Source organism: Seriola aureovittata, chromosome 9, assembly GCF_021018895.1.
Source record: "Seriola aureovittata isolate HTS-2021-v1 ecotype China chromosome 9, ASM2101889v1, whole genome shotgun sequence".
Classification (NCBI taxonomy): domain Eukaryota; kingdom Metazoa; phylum Chordata; class Actinopteri; order Carangiformes; family Carangidae; genus Seriola; species Seriola aureovittata.
In genome coordinates, this window is record NC_079372.1 from 26,085,704 (window position 1) to 26,102,609 (window position 16,906).

Here is a 16,906-nt window from a genome sequence, read left to right on the forward strand (position 1 = left end):
AAGATTATCGGATCAGATGTACACATAAGGATCAGTACCAATAGTTTCTACTGCCAGACTCTCAGGGCAGCTATCAGAGCATCTCCAGGTTTCAGAAAGCCAAGGTCAGTCCATTTCAGTATTAGTTTACAGTGGATTGACTCAGCAGAGCACATACAGCACCTCCACCAATGCTGTGCAATAAATCACTACTGTTTCTATATTTACCTCCTGTTTTATTTCGTTTCCCGGCATTATCATTCTTTACTGGCAGGAATATTGTGTCCTTATATCAGGACTGCCAGTCTGCTTTTTATTGCACTTTCCTCTGGGTCACAGTGTTTCTGTATTTAGTTTCCAGTACAATGTTCAATTTTATTTTGCAGTTATGTAAAAGTATGTGGAAAGATTTTTCTGTGCAGATTTGAACTCATGCTGCACCCCCACAAAATGCACATATAAAGTCTAACCGATGATATACAATACATATTATATATCTTGTACTTACTGCGCATGTTACCATGTTCAATGTTCTGACTCGTGTTTTGAATTGTGTCAGTTCAGTTAAAACCAACTTTGTTGTGACTTAAACCACCAACATACTCCATGTAGCAGGAAAATGTTGAGGAGGGATAATATTTCATGTCTGTGACATATTCAGATTCAGCCTAGACATAGACAACTGTAGTGTCAGTTTTATGTAATGATGCTGGTATGATGTCAATATGACTATCAACAGGTCGTCTCCCTGTCTATTTTTGCTGGGGGGATGAGCGCATGATACATTGTAAATGGGCGAGACGCCGAATCTCTTCTTCACTCATCGCAGCCGCGACGCATGATTTGTGTCAACCCTTTGGATCACTAGCGACCTGTACTGGGTCTGCCCCTCCCCTCGACATTACCCGAGATCGTCTCCAGCCCCCCTGCGGTCCTCAAGAATAATGTAAATGTCTCTCTGCATCGCACTGGTCAAAGCACAACAACACAATGACATAACATGTCATCTTCATATTCATATAAGTGTAGAAAGTACTTTGCCCCACATAAAGGCTGGTTTATTTATATAGCACATTGATTCCCAGAGGCAATTGAAAGTGCTTTACATTTGAATAGATAATAAAAAAGAAAAAAAAAGAATAAATTCCCAAAAACGATAAAAACAATAAAATACATGAAAAGTCACAGTGCGTTTAAGAGTCAGTGTTTGTAATGGCACATGGTGCACAGCGTTAGCTCAGACACAGCACTGAATAAGGTCTGCCCTCACTGATTGGCATTCATGCCTCACAATCACAGGGTCATTCATGAGCTGTCTGTGGTAAATTGTTACTATTGTATGTGCGACCAGACAAGCAGTAACACCCAATCATATATTCACACATATGTGCACCATGGTGATTATATCCTGGTTAGTTCAACTAGCAGAACTTCACCACTGCTCTGATCCTTTGTTGAGAGTAATAGTCTCTTGCTTCACTGTTCAGTTTATCTGCTGTGTGATGAAGCACTGAATAGAAATGAACTAAATCAAAAAAAAAAAAAACAGCCATAAAGTGTTAAGGAAAAAAACGGCAACAAAAGAGACGATCACAGTGCGTAATAGAGTCGTGTGGCCCCTCCCCTGCTGACCTCATATAACTTTGGTGACAACTGCTGTATTGCCTCAGGGTAGACACACAGAGACACACACACACATGCACACACACTAACCTCCAAATGCACACAAAGAGAAAGCACACGTGCCGAGGGGCATGGAGGATACACACTCATGGAGTAAACCTGCACACACGTGCCAACTTTTTGAGATGTCTGAGACCGAACACACACACACACACACATACATACACCCATCGTTCTGACAGTCACGCATAAGACACCCATCCCCCCACCCCCCTTTTTGTTTTGCCTGAATCTACGGTGTGTACGTGTGTGTGTGTGTGTGTGTGTGTGTGTGTGTGTGATATGAACTGTAGACATAGAAATGTCATATACAGGACAAAACATTAGCATTTAATGTCACTTTCCTCACACACACACTTTAACAGGTTACATAAGTCTGTGGTTGCCACAGTACATTTGTCGGCTTGAATCAGCAGCAGTGTGACTCTGAAACCTGAATTAAAGCCTAAAGTAGTGACTTTCCACCTTTTCAAACCCCCCGAAAACCAAACAGCTCCTGCACACAAGCTCTCTGACAGGAGGAAGAGGAATAAAATGTGACGGCTGATAGGGATTTTCATTTTCCTCTGCAGCACATTTTACTCATTTAAGAGGAAAAAAAAGCCCTGAGGCAGAATGTATTCTTAATGTCCACAAGAGACAGGCATCAGCCACAAAGACCGGTGCTGCAGAGCAAATTCAAGTCCAGGCAGCATGAAAATGTCTAAATGTGTCTCAGTGGTTAACTGATACAGACGTGGATGATGATCCCCGAGTTAGGACAGTGTGCAAGGCAACAAGTTTACTGAGCTCAATATCCACTTAGAGCTGCAAGAGCAGGTAAACAAAGGCAAATACAGCTGGTGTATGAAACCAGTTCAGCCGCTGCCAGGAGGCTAAATAAGCTGATGTGGACACAGCTGGAAGCCAAGATATACTTCATATTTAGATAAATTCACATATAAACAGCTGGCCTCAGGCGTACATTCATGTAAAAACCTAATACACAGGCTCTCTCTTGTTTGTATTTCAGTCTGTTTTCTGTCTGTGTTTTTTAATAATTATTTGCCACTGCAAACATTAATTTCATCTTGTCTGAATAATTAATTCAACCACAATTGCTCTAGACCTAAATATCACGAGTGCTTTTCAGCAGCAGGAGAGAGGGGAGTGGAGAAAACAAAAAAAAGAGGAAAGGAACAAAGTTCAAACACCTGTCTGAGGAAATCGGTGAAGGAATGGCAAAACAAGCCAGACAGCAATAAATAATAAAAGAGAAACAATGTTACATTGCCCAGAAAATACTGCTGAGAGGAGGCTCAGTGGTGGAGTAGCAGACTGTGATTGTACTGGGCAGCTCCCACTTAACTGCAACTTAAGACTGGTAAAATGTGTAACTTCTCCTCTGTCCAGCAAGGTGGCCGATAAAAGGGCACGCAGCAATTCCCCCGCTCGATGTTTCCTATTTAATTGATTATTAATCCAGTTTAAAAGATGTCCCAAAACAAAGGTCCAACAAAAGTTCCCAGAGCACAAAGCAATGTCATGGTATTTTCCGTTTTAGTCTCACAGCTGCGTGACTGTTGGTTTAGTCCAAACTGAAAATATCTTAGCAACTATTGGTTCGACCGCCGTACAGTTTGGTACAGACATCTAAGGTCCCCAGAATATTTGTATTAATGACTTTGATATTCCTCAAAATGTTCCTTTTTAGCTCCAACAGCACATCAAACATTTCATTTATCCTGTGAAATATCTCAGCATTTACCAGGTTCCCAGAGGATGAATCTGATGTTTCCCTGACTTTTCATCTAGTGCCGCCATCAGGTCAAATACCTGAAAAACGTGCTAAGTGATAAGTGCTAATTACCAAATGTTAACACGCTAACACACTAAATAAAGAGACTCCTGTCCACCTGTAAAAACGAGCCCATAGGGTGTTTGTGCAGCAGGTTATTATGACCCATACTTACGTTTTGATGTTAGGCAAGTGATGTTATGTGAATAAAGATAAAGAAATCATTCCAAGTAAACACATTTCCAGCATCTGCTAAATGTTGGGACGATCGCATCCACCGCAATAGCATACAGTATTTAATCGAAGGCAATGAGAGCATCTGGTGCAGGTAGTGACGCAAAGGCAAACCCCTTATATCAAGCAACTGCCACAAATCAGGGATTTATATAGTAGTCTGCAATTTTTTGGATGTCATGTGACTACTTACGTCATGTCAAGTGACTGGAAAAGGGGTTCCTATTTCACTTTTCCGAAATATTGCTTTGTGGAATAGTCTGAAAAAACCACCTCTTATATCGCATTCATTTTCTTATGCGGAATTTGAGAGCTTTTTCAAAATTCAATTTGTTTCCATTACTCGCTTCTTAGTTTGCTATTTACAAATTGCGCATTAAGCAGAATCATGGAAACAGCTAATGATAGGGAACAGAAAGAAAGCTGCATGTGAGTGTTGACTCTTGTTGAATGGAGAAGGGTGCGATAAAGTGTCGTTTCATCGGTTTCCTACATTCTGCTGTTGCTTTTCCTTTAGGGAAAGTTTTCAATAGTTAATCTGAAGGTACCTTGTACTTCAAAGGCTTTGTCTTTGTTATCATTTATAAGGAAGGTAATGACATGTGACATCATTTGATTTTATCTACCATTGCTTTATCAGTAACCCGTGCAATTAATGATATCATTGAATTGACATTAATGAACCGTGGTGAAGGTAATTGCACGTGACTTTGGTAGTGGAATTGTATCTCATATCCTATTCTATTTCTTATATTATAACTACTAAAACTGTTTAATCCCAAAAATGTCCTGTTGGTAAAATATCAAAAGTGGCATCTGGATGTTTGGACTCAGTAGCTGCGGAGGCGGCTGTTTAAAGGAGGTGACAAGCTTTCATGTGCTCAGGTGGGAGGCCAGCGGGATCCAATTTCCGTAAGACCACAGCAATTGTGCTCAGAGAGAAAATGGAAGACGTACGGGGAGGGGAAGAAAGAAAAGTATAAAATGATGAGTGAGAAAGTGAGGAAAGGTGAAAAGGAGGGAGGAAAAAAGAGAGAGGAGAGCGCTGTTTTGCTCTGATTGAAAATGAAGGAGGCGGGAGGCAGAGGAGATTAGCAGCGAGGAGAAAGGAGGAAACAAGAAATAAAAATTACATGGCAAAGCTTTAGAAAAAGCCGGTTGGATAAAAAGAAATGGATTGAACACATTATTTTCTTCTGAGAATAAAGGCAAAGAAGACAAGCGAAAATTACTAAGAGAGGGAGGGAGATCAAAAAGTGGAAAGCGGAATGAACAGGAACGAAGAAAACTAAGAACAGCAAAGAAGGAAAAGAAATATGATAAAATAAAGTGAAAGGACAGAGAAACAGAAGACAAGACACAGAAAGAGGTTAAAACAAAATGGGAAAAAAAAGAAAATAATAGCTCTGAACCAGAGGTGAGGAAAGTAAGAGAGCATGGTCAAGGAATTGAAACAAAATGAGAAAAACAGTGGAAGCGAGAGAAAAATATAGACAGGAAGAGAAAAAGAAAGAGGTAGGCAAAACGCAATAGAGGGGAAACAAGTGATAAATGAGAAGAACGAAAGCAGAGGTGGAGAGTCATCAACTGTGAAATGGAAACCAGGATAAGACACAGATTCCTTGTTACGTATATATATATATATATATATATGAAAGAAAGACAGAAAGTATGGGAGATATAATGTGGAGAGACAAAGAAAGAAAGACATGGAAAAATAAACAGAGTGCTTTAACATAAGTGGAAGTATGAGTTAAACTTTCTCTGTTGTAGAACATTATCGCAATTTTCCTGTTCAAACATGATGTGAACTTGTTTGACGTTAAGCGTTGAATTAATGAAGGTTCATTTGGGCTAATTGTGAATACTCTTTCACTGGATGATTTAGAAATATGACAATACTGGTTTGTATGGAAACAGAGGGAAGTAAAAAAAAAAAAAAAAAAAAAATCTTCCACTGGCATTTTAAAAGCTGATATACTTAGAAACAGTCATCGAATGACAGTTGCTAACAGCTATCGAGTGATTGCAGCTTGACCTTTAGTTGCTTTGAGCTGCAGAAAAATGCTTTAATGGAGCAGCAACACATCCCGTCTCCGAGATTTCAGCTCTTCAGAGACACGAAAGCCGAGGTATTCATGTCAAAATACTGGCAGGTGCATGTATTCATTGCACACATCAACACATTTTCATGAATTTACATGTTTGTGTGTGTGTTTTATGTGCGGGAGTGTGTGTGCATTAATGCAGCAGGCAGTCTAGGTCAATTATGAAAACTGGCATTTATGAGGAGACAGCATCTCTCCAGAGAATTGAATCAAGTGTTGCTGTTTATCAATTCCTGTCAGAATAAAACTCGCAGGGAGTGTGTGCGTCTAGGTGTGTGTAGACATGTGTAGAAAAGCATAGGCTAATATCATTTCCTGGTGATATTTGAACGTCCCACGGTACCACATAGATTTCTCACAGAGTGTGTTAGGAGAAAGTGGATATTGTTGCACATTGTCTTACATGTGTCTTACATGCATATATGTCTTCACGTTAACCTGAGCCCCTCACCTCCGCCTCCACTGAGGTGTGTCTTGTGTAATATGTTGTGGTGACCTTGATGAAATGCAGTGCTCTCACAATAAAGTTTTGGGTTTTTTTTGTGTTGCTGGAGAATTGAGCTATTAAGAAACTTTCCCTTCACCATGTGCCTTTGGTGAAGTGTCACAAAGCCCCACATTCATGAGATGACATGTTTACTTCCTGTGTGTGACGTTAATCCCACTGAAATGGGATGTTTGCTGGGGATGGGACATTGAAACGATACACTTGTGAATCTGTCCAGAGCCAGAAGCAGAGTGAGAATCTGAAACACATTCATACTGGGCGTTTCTCTGCGTCTGCATGTTGACATTTGTCCACAAACGCTCTCATGTTCACCTGTTTAGAAGCTGAAGCCGCAGTTATTGAGGTTTCCGAATGTCGCTGTGTGTGTGTGTGTGTGTGTGTGTGTGTGTGTGTGTGTGTGTGTGTGTGTGTGTGTGTGTGTGTGTGTGTGTGTGTGTGTGTGTGTGTGTGTGTGTGTGTGTGTGTGTGTGTGTCAGTGTACTGATGAGTTGTCAGCCTGTCTGAGCAGAATAAAAATGAAATCATAGATAATAAATTGAAGTGTCCCTGAGGGTCGTTGTCAGAGATGTCAGTGCCATCTGAGAAAAAATAGAGGAAGCGGGGTCCTCACTATGAGGACGATGAAATCAAGGCAGGAATTAGAAGATACTCTACAGTTATGTTAGTGTTAGCGTAAGACTGTAATTTTCATTACACACCACAAAACGAAGTTGTAAATTAAGCAGCAACTTTGCTATTCTTGGATTCCCACCTCTCACAACATGAAGGTGTCTGTTCTCTTTGCCCTCTGACCCTCCATGAAAAGGGATTATTTCCCCACAGGGATTAATACCATTATTATGTTTGTTGGTATTGTTTTCCTTCAGGTTCAAAACCGACCTGCAGCTCCATCTCTACCACCTTCTCCCACAGGGAACCGAGAGCCATCTACAGCCATTTTTATAAAACACATAAACTTCACAACCCTATCAAGCAGGTTATTACTATTCCTGCCCTTTCACACAGACTTTTACTGTGTTTTTTGATCAATGGCTGGAGTGTGGCAGTAATGGAGCCGAGGCTACGGCTTCCATTTTTACTGGGGACGCCCACACACTGTAAATTGTGTGCACTCGTGGCTCTGTGAGATGCATCTGATAAAAGCTTCCACCAAATGGAATAATAGATCAACTTTTTCTTTCAACGGTTCCTAGTCCTATTTGTGTGATCTGGTTTTATTGTGACTGTTGTGTATTTTATTTTGCTGTGTGTGTGTGTGCGTGCTATCTTATCTCATCATTGGTGCAAACACAGTTTTTAAACACAGGATTTAATTCAAAACAAAAACAGTGCATTATGTTGTTTTATTTATCACTTAATATTTCAAAAATATGGATAAATTGTCAAAGATAAAATAATGTATCTGTGGCTCTTGTTCAAGTGCCTCTTCTTTAAATACAGGGACTAAACATGGAACAATTTATTTGAAGTGGTGCTCCGCAGGGATTGAAAATGTTAACTAATTCTTTAAAAACACTTTTGGTTAATGATGATTAACCACTATAATCAGAGTAAGTAGAAACCACTGACATGGCTGAAGTGTTCTTCAGCTTCCTGCTACACTTTAAAGCTTTATTGCTGCCATTAAAATTTGATCCTCAAAAAAATCTAAATGTTTAATCTGTGCTCACTCCAGAGTTAAGGTTAAATCATGAACTCTAATGGCAAATCTAATGGCAGAAATCCCAGAACTACATCATCTCTAAAATGTAATAAGTCACTGTTTGGACCTTTTGACAAATGCAATGTCAAAGAATTTGTACGTAAAGGAGGTTTCCTCGTCTTCTTTCTCATCCCTCTTCGTGCCCCACCACTGTGCTGTCGTTTCACCAGGCTGACTAAGCAAGAAAGTATTAAACTGCTGCTGTCAGCAGTTCAGAACTAGATACCTCTTTAGTTCTAAATGTCAGGTTTTCAGGAGGTGCTACAGTAAAAGAGCTGCATGCTTAAGTTTTATTGACTTTTCTCAAGCCATACCACAGTGTAACCCTTAATGTTCATTAAAACGTGACAGAAAAAACATGTATTTCAATGCAATGCATTCAGCAGATTTGACTGTTGCAAAGGAGAACTAGAAATTTTGTTCATAACCCATAATCTTGAGCGTGACTCTAGAGATGGCAGTGTCGGTCACCAAATACCTGCAGGACATTCCCATCAGCCTCAGCTGCACTTTCTGCTTAGGGCTAATTTGCACATTTTAGCATGTTTATATGCTAAACTAAGATGGCAACCATGGTAAATATTTCACCTGCTTTACATCAGCATGTTGTAACCAAGTATTTATTCTTATTTTTCACTTAGTCTGATGTAGATTGAACATCTTTGAATAAATCAAAGTTGTCTTCAATGGGACTCAGGATAAGTGTATCTTATGTTGTAGAGTCATCGTTTCCCAGAAATCTTAGCAGCTAATGAGTAAACACTGCACCTCTTGGATCTGCTGGAGGTGAAGAGGATCAGTCGTTCACTGCTGTGTAGTCAATTCTGCATTTTCACTTCAGTTTGTGATTCACTGGTTCCTGCATGGTAAGAGGATTTTTTTTCTCCAGTGTCCAAACCCAACACCTGACTTTCATTTGGGCAAACAAGGTCTTATCAGGAGGACCGGGACTCTGTACTCTGTTGTAATTTAGGCTCAAAATGCAGCTGTGTCTATGTACAAATATGTATTCTCCCTTCATCACTCATTGTGGTCGTGCAGATGCATTTTCCCCTCAATTGTCTCTCTCCTCCCGTGTGTATTACTTACTTTGAATTTGAAGGTGTTAAATTTAAGTTATTATGATGTTTGTATAAATATAGTTCCCCTTCACAAGTTTTGCTACATTTTCTTATTCAAATGCAAAATTTCACCAGCCCACCTGCTTCCTCATCATTTATTCTCTTTTATTTCACCTGTCACTACTTATCTCTTTATAGGTCCAGACACATTTATCTTCCTGTCTTCTTTCTCCCACCCAGTCCTTCTTTAGCTGCTGACTGTATTATGATTAAACTGATTAAACCGGTCTCCCTGTGAAAACTGATTCCCCTGTCATCGTTCATTTATCCTTTCATACTCTGTCTCCTTGATACCTTTGTGGTCATGTTCCAACTATAGATGCAGACATTTTTTTTCTCTCCTTAATTCTCTGTTCCTGTCTTCTATTATTAGTATAACTGCCTAATTTGCATTAGTAATTAGCATTTTTAATGAATACATTAGTATTCAGATATCACCCACATTCTTCCTGTACCATACAAAGTCGGTTTTATCCCAGTTTAATTGCATAATGTGTAAATAATAAAGATTTATTTTTGGAAATGCACTTCAGTCACATTCAGTCTCTGTGCATGTAGACTTGTTTAGCCTAGCATAACAAGGGTTTGACAGTAGTGAAGAAATAGAACAGCTTGAAGCTGTGATGTTGGCTTTTTATAGCATCAAAGGAGTCACCGGGGCTTTGCTCAGTATATGGATACAACAGAGCTCAAACTTGGACCCCATGAGGACAGGACCTTTGAGATGCTGCAGTCATTGCTCCCAATGGTGGTTGCTCATGAAACTGTAAGATCAGCAATTTCGCCCTGCTTCCAGTATTTAACATAGGCTAGTACATCCTGGATCTACTGTGTTGCTGTACTGGGCTTTGCTCTAACCATTTGCCCAGTCCCCATTTTCAGTATTTTTCAAGCTGCATAATTAACTTATTTTTATTTTCTTCTTCTCTTCATTTTTTTCGGATGAATCTAGGTGTCGAGTGCATTGTGGTTTTACCCGAACCAAGGAGTCACTGGGATCCTGTATTCGGAACCTGCGTCTTCCTCTTCTCCTTCCTCATCCCTGTGGCTATAATCAGCATCTGCTACAGCTTGATGGTCAAGCGCCTGCGCAGCGTTCGCATCCTGTCCGGCTCCAAGGAAAAAGACCGCAATCTGCGACGTATCACCAGGATGGTCCTGGTGGTGGTGGCAGCATTCGTTGTCTGTTGGACGCCCATCCAGATCATGGTCCTGGCTCAGTCGCTGGGCTTCAACCTGAGCAGCTTGTTCACATTGGTCCTGATGCACTTCTGCATCGCGCTGGGCTATGTCAACAGCAGCTTGAACCCTGTGCTCTACGCCTTCCTGGACGAGAACTTCAAGCGCTGCTTCCGCGAGTTCTGCCACCCATCGCCGTTCCGCCTCGACACCCAGCAGTCAGGCAGGATGAGGAGCATTGCCAGGGAGGTGGCGGCGGCCTACAGCTGCAAGGCTGGAGATGGCGGGGGGCCTGGGGGAGGGACACCTAATCCAGCATGACTAGGCGTGGAGCTCCCCTTGGTGGGGGTTGACCCCCCACAGAGGAGAGAGACTCAGGGGACAGGGAACTCCAACACAGAATTAACTCAGATTACAGCTCTCTAGCGGCACGAGCCCTCTCGCCCCCCAACTAGAAGACTGGCCTGGGGCGGGGGGGAGGGAGATGAGGAGGACGGGATTGAAAGAAAACGAATTTAAGAATAAGGATGGGGGTGGCAAACATAGGACCCGTAAGGTGCTTTTATGGGTGGAGGGAAATGGGATATATTGAAAGCTTGGGTGGGAAGGGTGGTGGACATCTGGGTGCCAGATATGCAAGTAGCTCAATCCATTCTGGATCCTGGAACAACTATGTCCCTAACTCCACTGAGGCGCTAAGAGGTTTTACCGACTTTAGGGAAACACCAAGACTTGCTTAAGGATCCAACAGTCTTGAGGTGGATGTAAAAACAAAATAGGGGAAATTTGACATTTATTACAGGTCCAACAAACAACATCCTTGTGAACAGAAACTAGATCTGCCAACTGAGGCCCTTACCCAGTTGCTGTAGCTCTTAGAAAAATGCCTGACTCTGTACTTAAGTATGAGAAGGCAGGTGTTGGAGCCAGACATTTAGAGAGAACTTATAAACAGCAAGAGATTAATTGAAGGAATTGCTGATACCAAATCTCTGAAACCACTACGCGCTACTTTGGTGCTTGTAGAAAGACTATAAACATCGGAAGCATAGATCTGGTGGTATGGACCTCAGACTGATGACTTGCCAAGGATGACAAAAGCTTTCTGGAAGTGTGAAATACTTTCACTACCGTTTATTGTATCTTTATCAGTCGATGTTTCAGTCTGAGGGACTTTCTATCATCACTGGTGGGAGGCAGTGGACAAAAAGCCCTGTGGTCCATAGTGATCTCAGTGTGAGTTCTTTATTGTGATGGGTCCTTTCCAAATGGATCTTCATAATGGTAATATGCTGCTGAGCCCTTGTCAGGACTAAACTGGGCACATAAAAATGTAATGTGATATTTGAGACTGTAGATAGAAAGTTGGATGTAATATCTGCAAACAATAGCTGGCATAAAGAAAAAGAATAATGTGCAACAAGCTACTCTTGAACAGTTTTTTTTTTAAACTATGTCTATGGACCCGGAATCGGTCACATGAATGTTATTTCTCATAGGAGCAACATTTCTCAATGTGTCCTCAATTAAGCAAAATAAGCCTAAGAAACCTTGTCCTAAACCGCGTTTCTTAGAGGTTTTGTGATTTTTGAAAACTTTCTATGATCACCTGTGGGTGTTGGAAATTTAGAGTCTGGGTGTATGGGATGGGGGGTGGGGGTGGGGGAGGGGTGAGATTGTAACCTGAAAGAAACACAAACACTCAACAAATGTATGTGAAATGTAAATTAGTACCCAAAGGTAGATCTACTCGTATGACATTTCCAGCTAGGGCTTCAAAAGTTCTCCATAAACAAATCTTTAAAGTGGCCTGGGCAAAACCAATGCATCGTAAAAGCTGTTTCAAAGATTTGCATCGAGCACTTAGGGAACATAGGATGCCTTAATTTCTACATACATTATACCCATTATACTAACGCATAAATTGTCAGATAAAAGTAAAGTGATTAGTGGTCTTCTTAATTGGATTAAAGATTAAAAAACTATCCCCATTTTTTGGGATATGCTTACCAGAACATTTACCATTGAACAATACATGACAACATATGTTTAAAAATTAATAATATTAAATACACATTACCAAAACATGATAGCAGTGTCACACAATCTGTCTGGTGTGTCTGGTGTTTTCTAAAATGATGTGACCCTCTAAAAGATGATCAACTAGGGACTCAATTGGCAACTAATGCTCTGTCTGTTGTGATGGTAACATTGCAATGATAGTGAAAAACAATGCATAAGATGACTTTTAGATATAGGTATTAAGTGGCAGTTTAAAAGGATCTGTTTCACATGGAAATGTCTAATATAATAAGATGCTTGCTTTCACCTTATGGTTCAGTTTCTAATGATACCAACCATCCTAATTAACCATTCTGGACAAAAATGACACATCTGGATGTGCTGTTTTTTTCCCCAGGTGTTTAGCTTTTGGTGGGTTTTTAGGAACCCATGGTGAAACTGATTGGTTTGAGATATTTGGAGGTGGAGACATTTACATTGGGCAGGGGTTTGGGGTAGGGTGTTAACAGTGTTAACAGTGGAGTAATTTTGACTCCCAGCACCACAGTGGCAAAGCAGGAGGAAGGGGTCACAGTGCTCTGACCCCACTCCAAGGGACAAAGGGGCTCTCTCTCTTCTTAGTGTCTTAAAGTGGAAATCAGCCCTGAAACAGAAGTCATGTCTAGTATTCTCATGGTCCTGGACAGTTTTGGAAATTATACTGACAGATTTGGACTAGATGCACAATGTCGATGTGAACTTTTAGAACACTTACTCGACTCTTCAACTGACAAAAATAGAACAAAGTATCAAAAATATGAAGAAATCATTTTATGCAAAATGCAGAATATAATTTGTTTCTGTTCTTGACTGGAAATTTGTCTGCTATACTTACGCAAATCTAACTGTAACAATTTTAATTAAGTTTTAGTTAGTTCAAATTCTAATTGTTTGGGTGATACTGTGATGATCAAAAATTGTAACAAGTATTTCCTGTATGTTTGCAAAAAGTATAATATTAGAACAACTATTTACACTTTTTGTGGCACTGCTCATTTCAAACAACAGAAGAATCTCACATTTTTACTTTTAAATATAAATAAAAATATGGAAAGAGATAGTCCTACAAGCAGATAGAATAATAGAATTTAATGATTTTTATTTATAATAAAAGCAGAGTCAGTCACTCAGTTCACGGGAAATGTTGGTGCATCTTCTGATTCATGCTTTTTTTGTGTGACTTGAGGTTTTTTTTGTTTTTTTTTGTTTTTTTACTAATAATAATTTTAGTTCACATTTATGCAGTTTCACAATTTCACACTTTGAATATTTCCACTTTTTCAGATGGTTGTCAGTTGATGGTTAAACTGTCCAGGCTGTAAGAATGAACATGTGGATTCTGTTTTAGGGTTGGTATCCCCTTTAGTTTTATAATCGTGTCTCTTGTAGTTACTTTAGTGTTTCACTTGGTTATCCTTATTTTCAACACAGAAATAGTTTTTTTTTCACCCATTTCTTTTCTTTAACAGATTAATTTTCAGGATAAAAGTAGATTCCATTTGTTGTCACAAATGGTCATGGTTTGCTGTGTTGCTTTTATATTGTTGTTATTTTTCTGTCTGTGGAAACCAACGTCTTTGCTGCTGCTACTCTTTGCAGCATGTTTCATAATGTTTTGATTTTTTTTTTCATTTTCCTTATATTGTTTTGTTTATTTTTTGAGAGGAAAAATTCTATGAACTTACATTGCCTTAAATATCAAGTGAAGTCTGTTACTGAAGCTCGCTCTCTGGCTGGATAAAACGTGTTCTAGTTTTTACTGGTGCTTTGCTGTTAGTTTATACTATAGTCCAGGACTGTATTCATAAAGCCTCTGAGAAGAGAACTCGTCAGGCGGGAGAATAATTACATTTTCACTTTGTATTTCTTAAAACTGTTTTCTTTAGCCTTAAAATAAGGTCGAACCACTTTATTAATGTGTAACATTTGCTAAAATGTCAGAGGTGAATCCAGTGTAATTAAGTCATTAACGCATTTTAGAGAAGTGGAAATTAAACTGACGACATAGACGACATAGATAGACACATTACATGAGGAGTTTTACACAGCTTCTCCTTATGCCTGTGATAACTGGTCGTTGTATAACCTAATAGCTCTCTGCAGTGTGCTCAGAGTACATTATCACTTACTGAAAGTTGTACATTTGGGAGCTCTTTGCTTCTTTGCTTCAATATTACCTGTTTTAACACACCAGGCATTCACTGGTTTTGGTTGTTAAATTCCACCTCAAATATTCACCTGATTCAGTTTGCTGAATAAAACTAAAATAAGCCATAGAGTAAGAAAACCATACACTAGCTCCTTTTAGGTTGTCATGTCATAAGCACAATAATACACTTTAAGATGTTTTAATATAGAAAATAATGGACTCGGCTTCACCTCTAAACTGACACATGTTTGCTCAGCGTTCCAGCTTTCTTTCAGCTCGCTGTTCAAACTCAGAACTGAATTCACTGGCAACTCATGAACAGTGAGCAGGAAGGCTGTTCTGGAAGGCTATTGGATATTAACCCATTAAGACCTAAGATGCCCTCTAAAAGAAATGTTTTAAAACCTCAGCACTCTTTGAAAATAATCCCTTAAAACATGCAGGTTTTCTGAAAAACTTCAAGTGAACTAAAACCTTTATTAGTGAGCAGCTAAAAACATGAAATAAAAATAATTTGAGACCTTAAGCCTTTGACATTTATTGTAAATTGTTGGCTTTGCCTTGGCATTTGGATGTGGCTGGAAAACCGGGCACATTTGTCAAAATTCTCAGTTCAGTTCAATTATTTAAACGTTTATTGATTTCTTTAAAAATGCTGATGAAGATTCGGGTAAAAACATTGCTATACAATTATCCCTTTTTTTGGGATAAAATCAGAGTAAAAAAAAAAAAAAGAAAAAACATTTCCCATAATTTATTTCACCTTACGGACATGAATTTCAGCAAATCACAATGCATTTTTTTACACTATGCATGTATGTTGCAATGGTCTTAATGGGTTAAAAAAAAGTATATAATAATAATAATAATATGAAAATATTTGAATAACATGATGATTAATGTTGTTAATGAGTCTGATTGGAGCTGTACATTTTGGGTATCCTGTCTGTGATGTCTGTTCTGTTCTGAGATAGCTTTATGAATACTTGTCGCCTTTCGTACAACCTAGCAGACATTGAGTAGGAAAAATGGCCGGAGCATCAAGGACATTGGCTCCGACATGATTCATCTTTATGAAGACGTGCTATAACGCAGCTGTGAGGCTCTTTGTGCTTAACTGTCACTGTTAAAACTGAAGGCGTGACTATATTTTGTATTACTGTTTGGTGTTTTTTTTTATAGCACAAAACTACATAGAGGAGGACTCCAGGAGGGCGAAGTCCTTCTGTTTAACAATGCAGAGTGAGCATAATTATACTCTCAATTAGCTCTGTATAGACATTCTGTTTGAATATTACACTTATGTAAAAGTATAAATCATGGTTCTGATCATCATTTAATGTCTGACCTCTTTCTCTTGTTATTCTTGGTGTATAAATGAAAACTATTTCTCGCCAACCGTAACGGTAAGTATTGTTACCTCCATGCTTTCAAACGCAGGGAGACTCCTTTCATTCGTTTACATTTTACAGACCACATGAATGTCAAATGAAAAACCTGTTGAAGATCCAAATCTAGGAAGAAGAAAAAAAAAGCATACGGTGTTGATGTTGTTGTTATTACTAATATTGCTATCAAAAGAGAAAAAACAGTGTCACATTAGTGTTTTTTTGCTGTGCGGGAGACTGTCCGGTATGTATCAATGTATTACTTGTGGACTGCATTTTGCTCACTGCCTGAGTCATGAAATCAAACAGTTCTTAAGGCTCGGAAATTAGAAGTTTTTCTAAAAGAGTTGCTGCTGTCACGGCAACTCAAACCTTGTCTTACCTTTTTTTGCAACCACAAATCCGTCGGCTGTGATCACAAAACTTGAAGTAGTTTCTACTTTTCTTATCTAATTTTGTTGGTTTGGGCTGGGTCAGAAAATCAGCTAGATGCCTGAAATGTTATGTAATTGTTTCTGTTTAAATACGACCTGATTTTATCTATAGTCACAATTTGCTACTTCTAGTGGGATTTGAATATCGGTTGTAAATGGGGTCAGGTGACAGAGCTGTTTAAATCACATGACTCTGGCTGTAGCTACATAAACTTACAAGTTCCTGTTCTGCAGACAGCAGACTGAACTACCATGCTAGCTGGCTTGTTGTCGATGCATAGAGACTTTTTGCTAACGCTTGAATTTTAAATTGTATATTTTTCTCCGCGTATGAAATGAATAAATAAAATGATGGCCATGTCGGACTCATTGTTTGATTTCTTTTATTGTTTGTCATGTGTATTCTGACTGGGATCTGTTAGCTCGTGGTTTGGTGCAAGGAACAATACAGGTTTCATGGTTCAAACCCAAAATCTTTATAAAAACTGTGACCAAAGTATGACATTATAAAATGCTCAGATATTCCTCTAGTTAACTAGTTAGCTCATGTGGTATTTTTCTATTGATTATTTACCTTTAAATA

General features: G+C 39.2%; 1 protein-coding gene across 2 annotated transcripts in view; it reads left to right on the forward strand.

The window, feature by feature from the left end:
* Positions 1-16,688, forward strand: part of oprl1 (opiate receptor-like 1) — a 93,380-nt gene extending 76,692 nt beyond the window's left edge. For both annotated transcript variants that reach the window (XM_056385280.1, XM_056385279.1), the window contains exon 6: positions 10,065-16,688. In XM_056385280.1, coding sequence (XP_056241255.1) covers positions 10,065-10,612 — 548 coding nt within the window. In that variant the 3' untranslated portion in view covers positions 10,613-16,688. The remainder of the gene's footprint in view (positions 1-10,064) is intronic.
* The last annotated feature ends 218 nt before the right edge of the window (positions 16,689-16,906 follow it).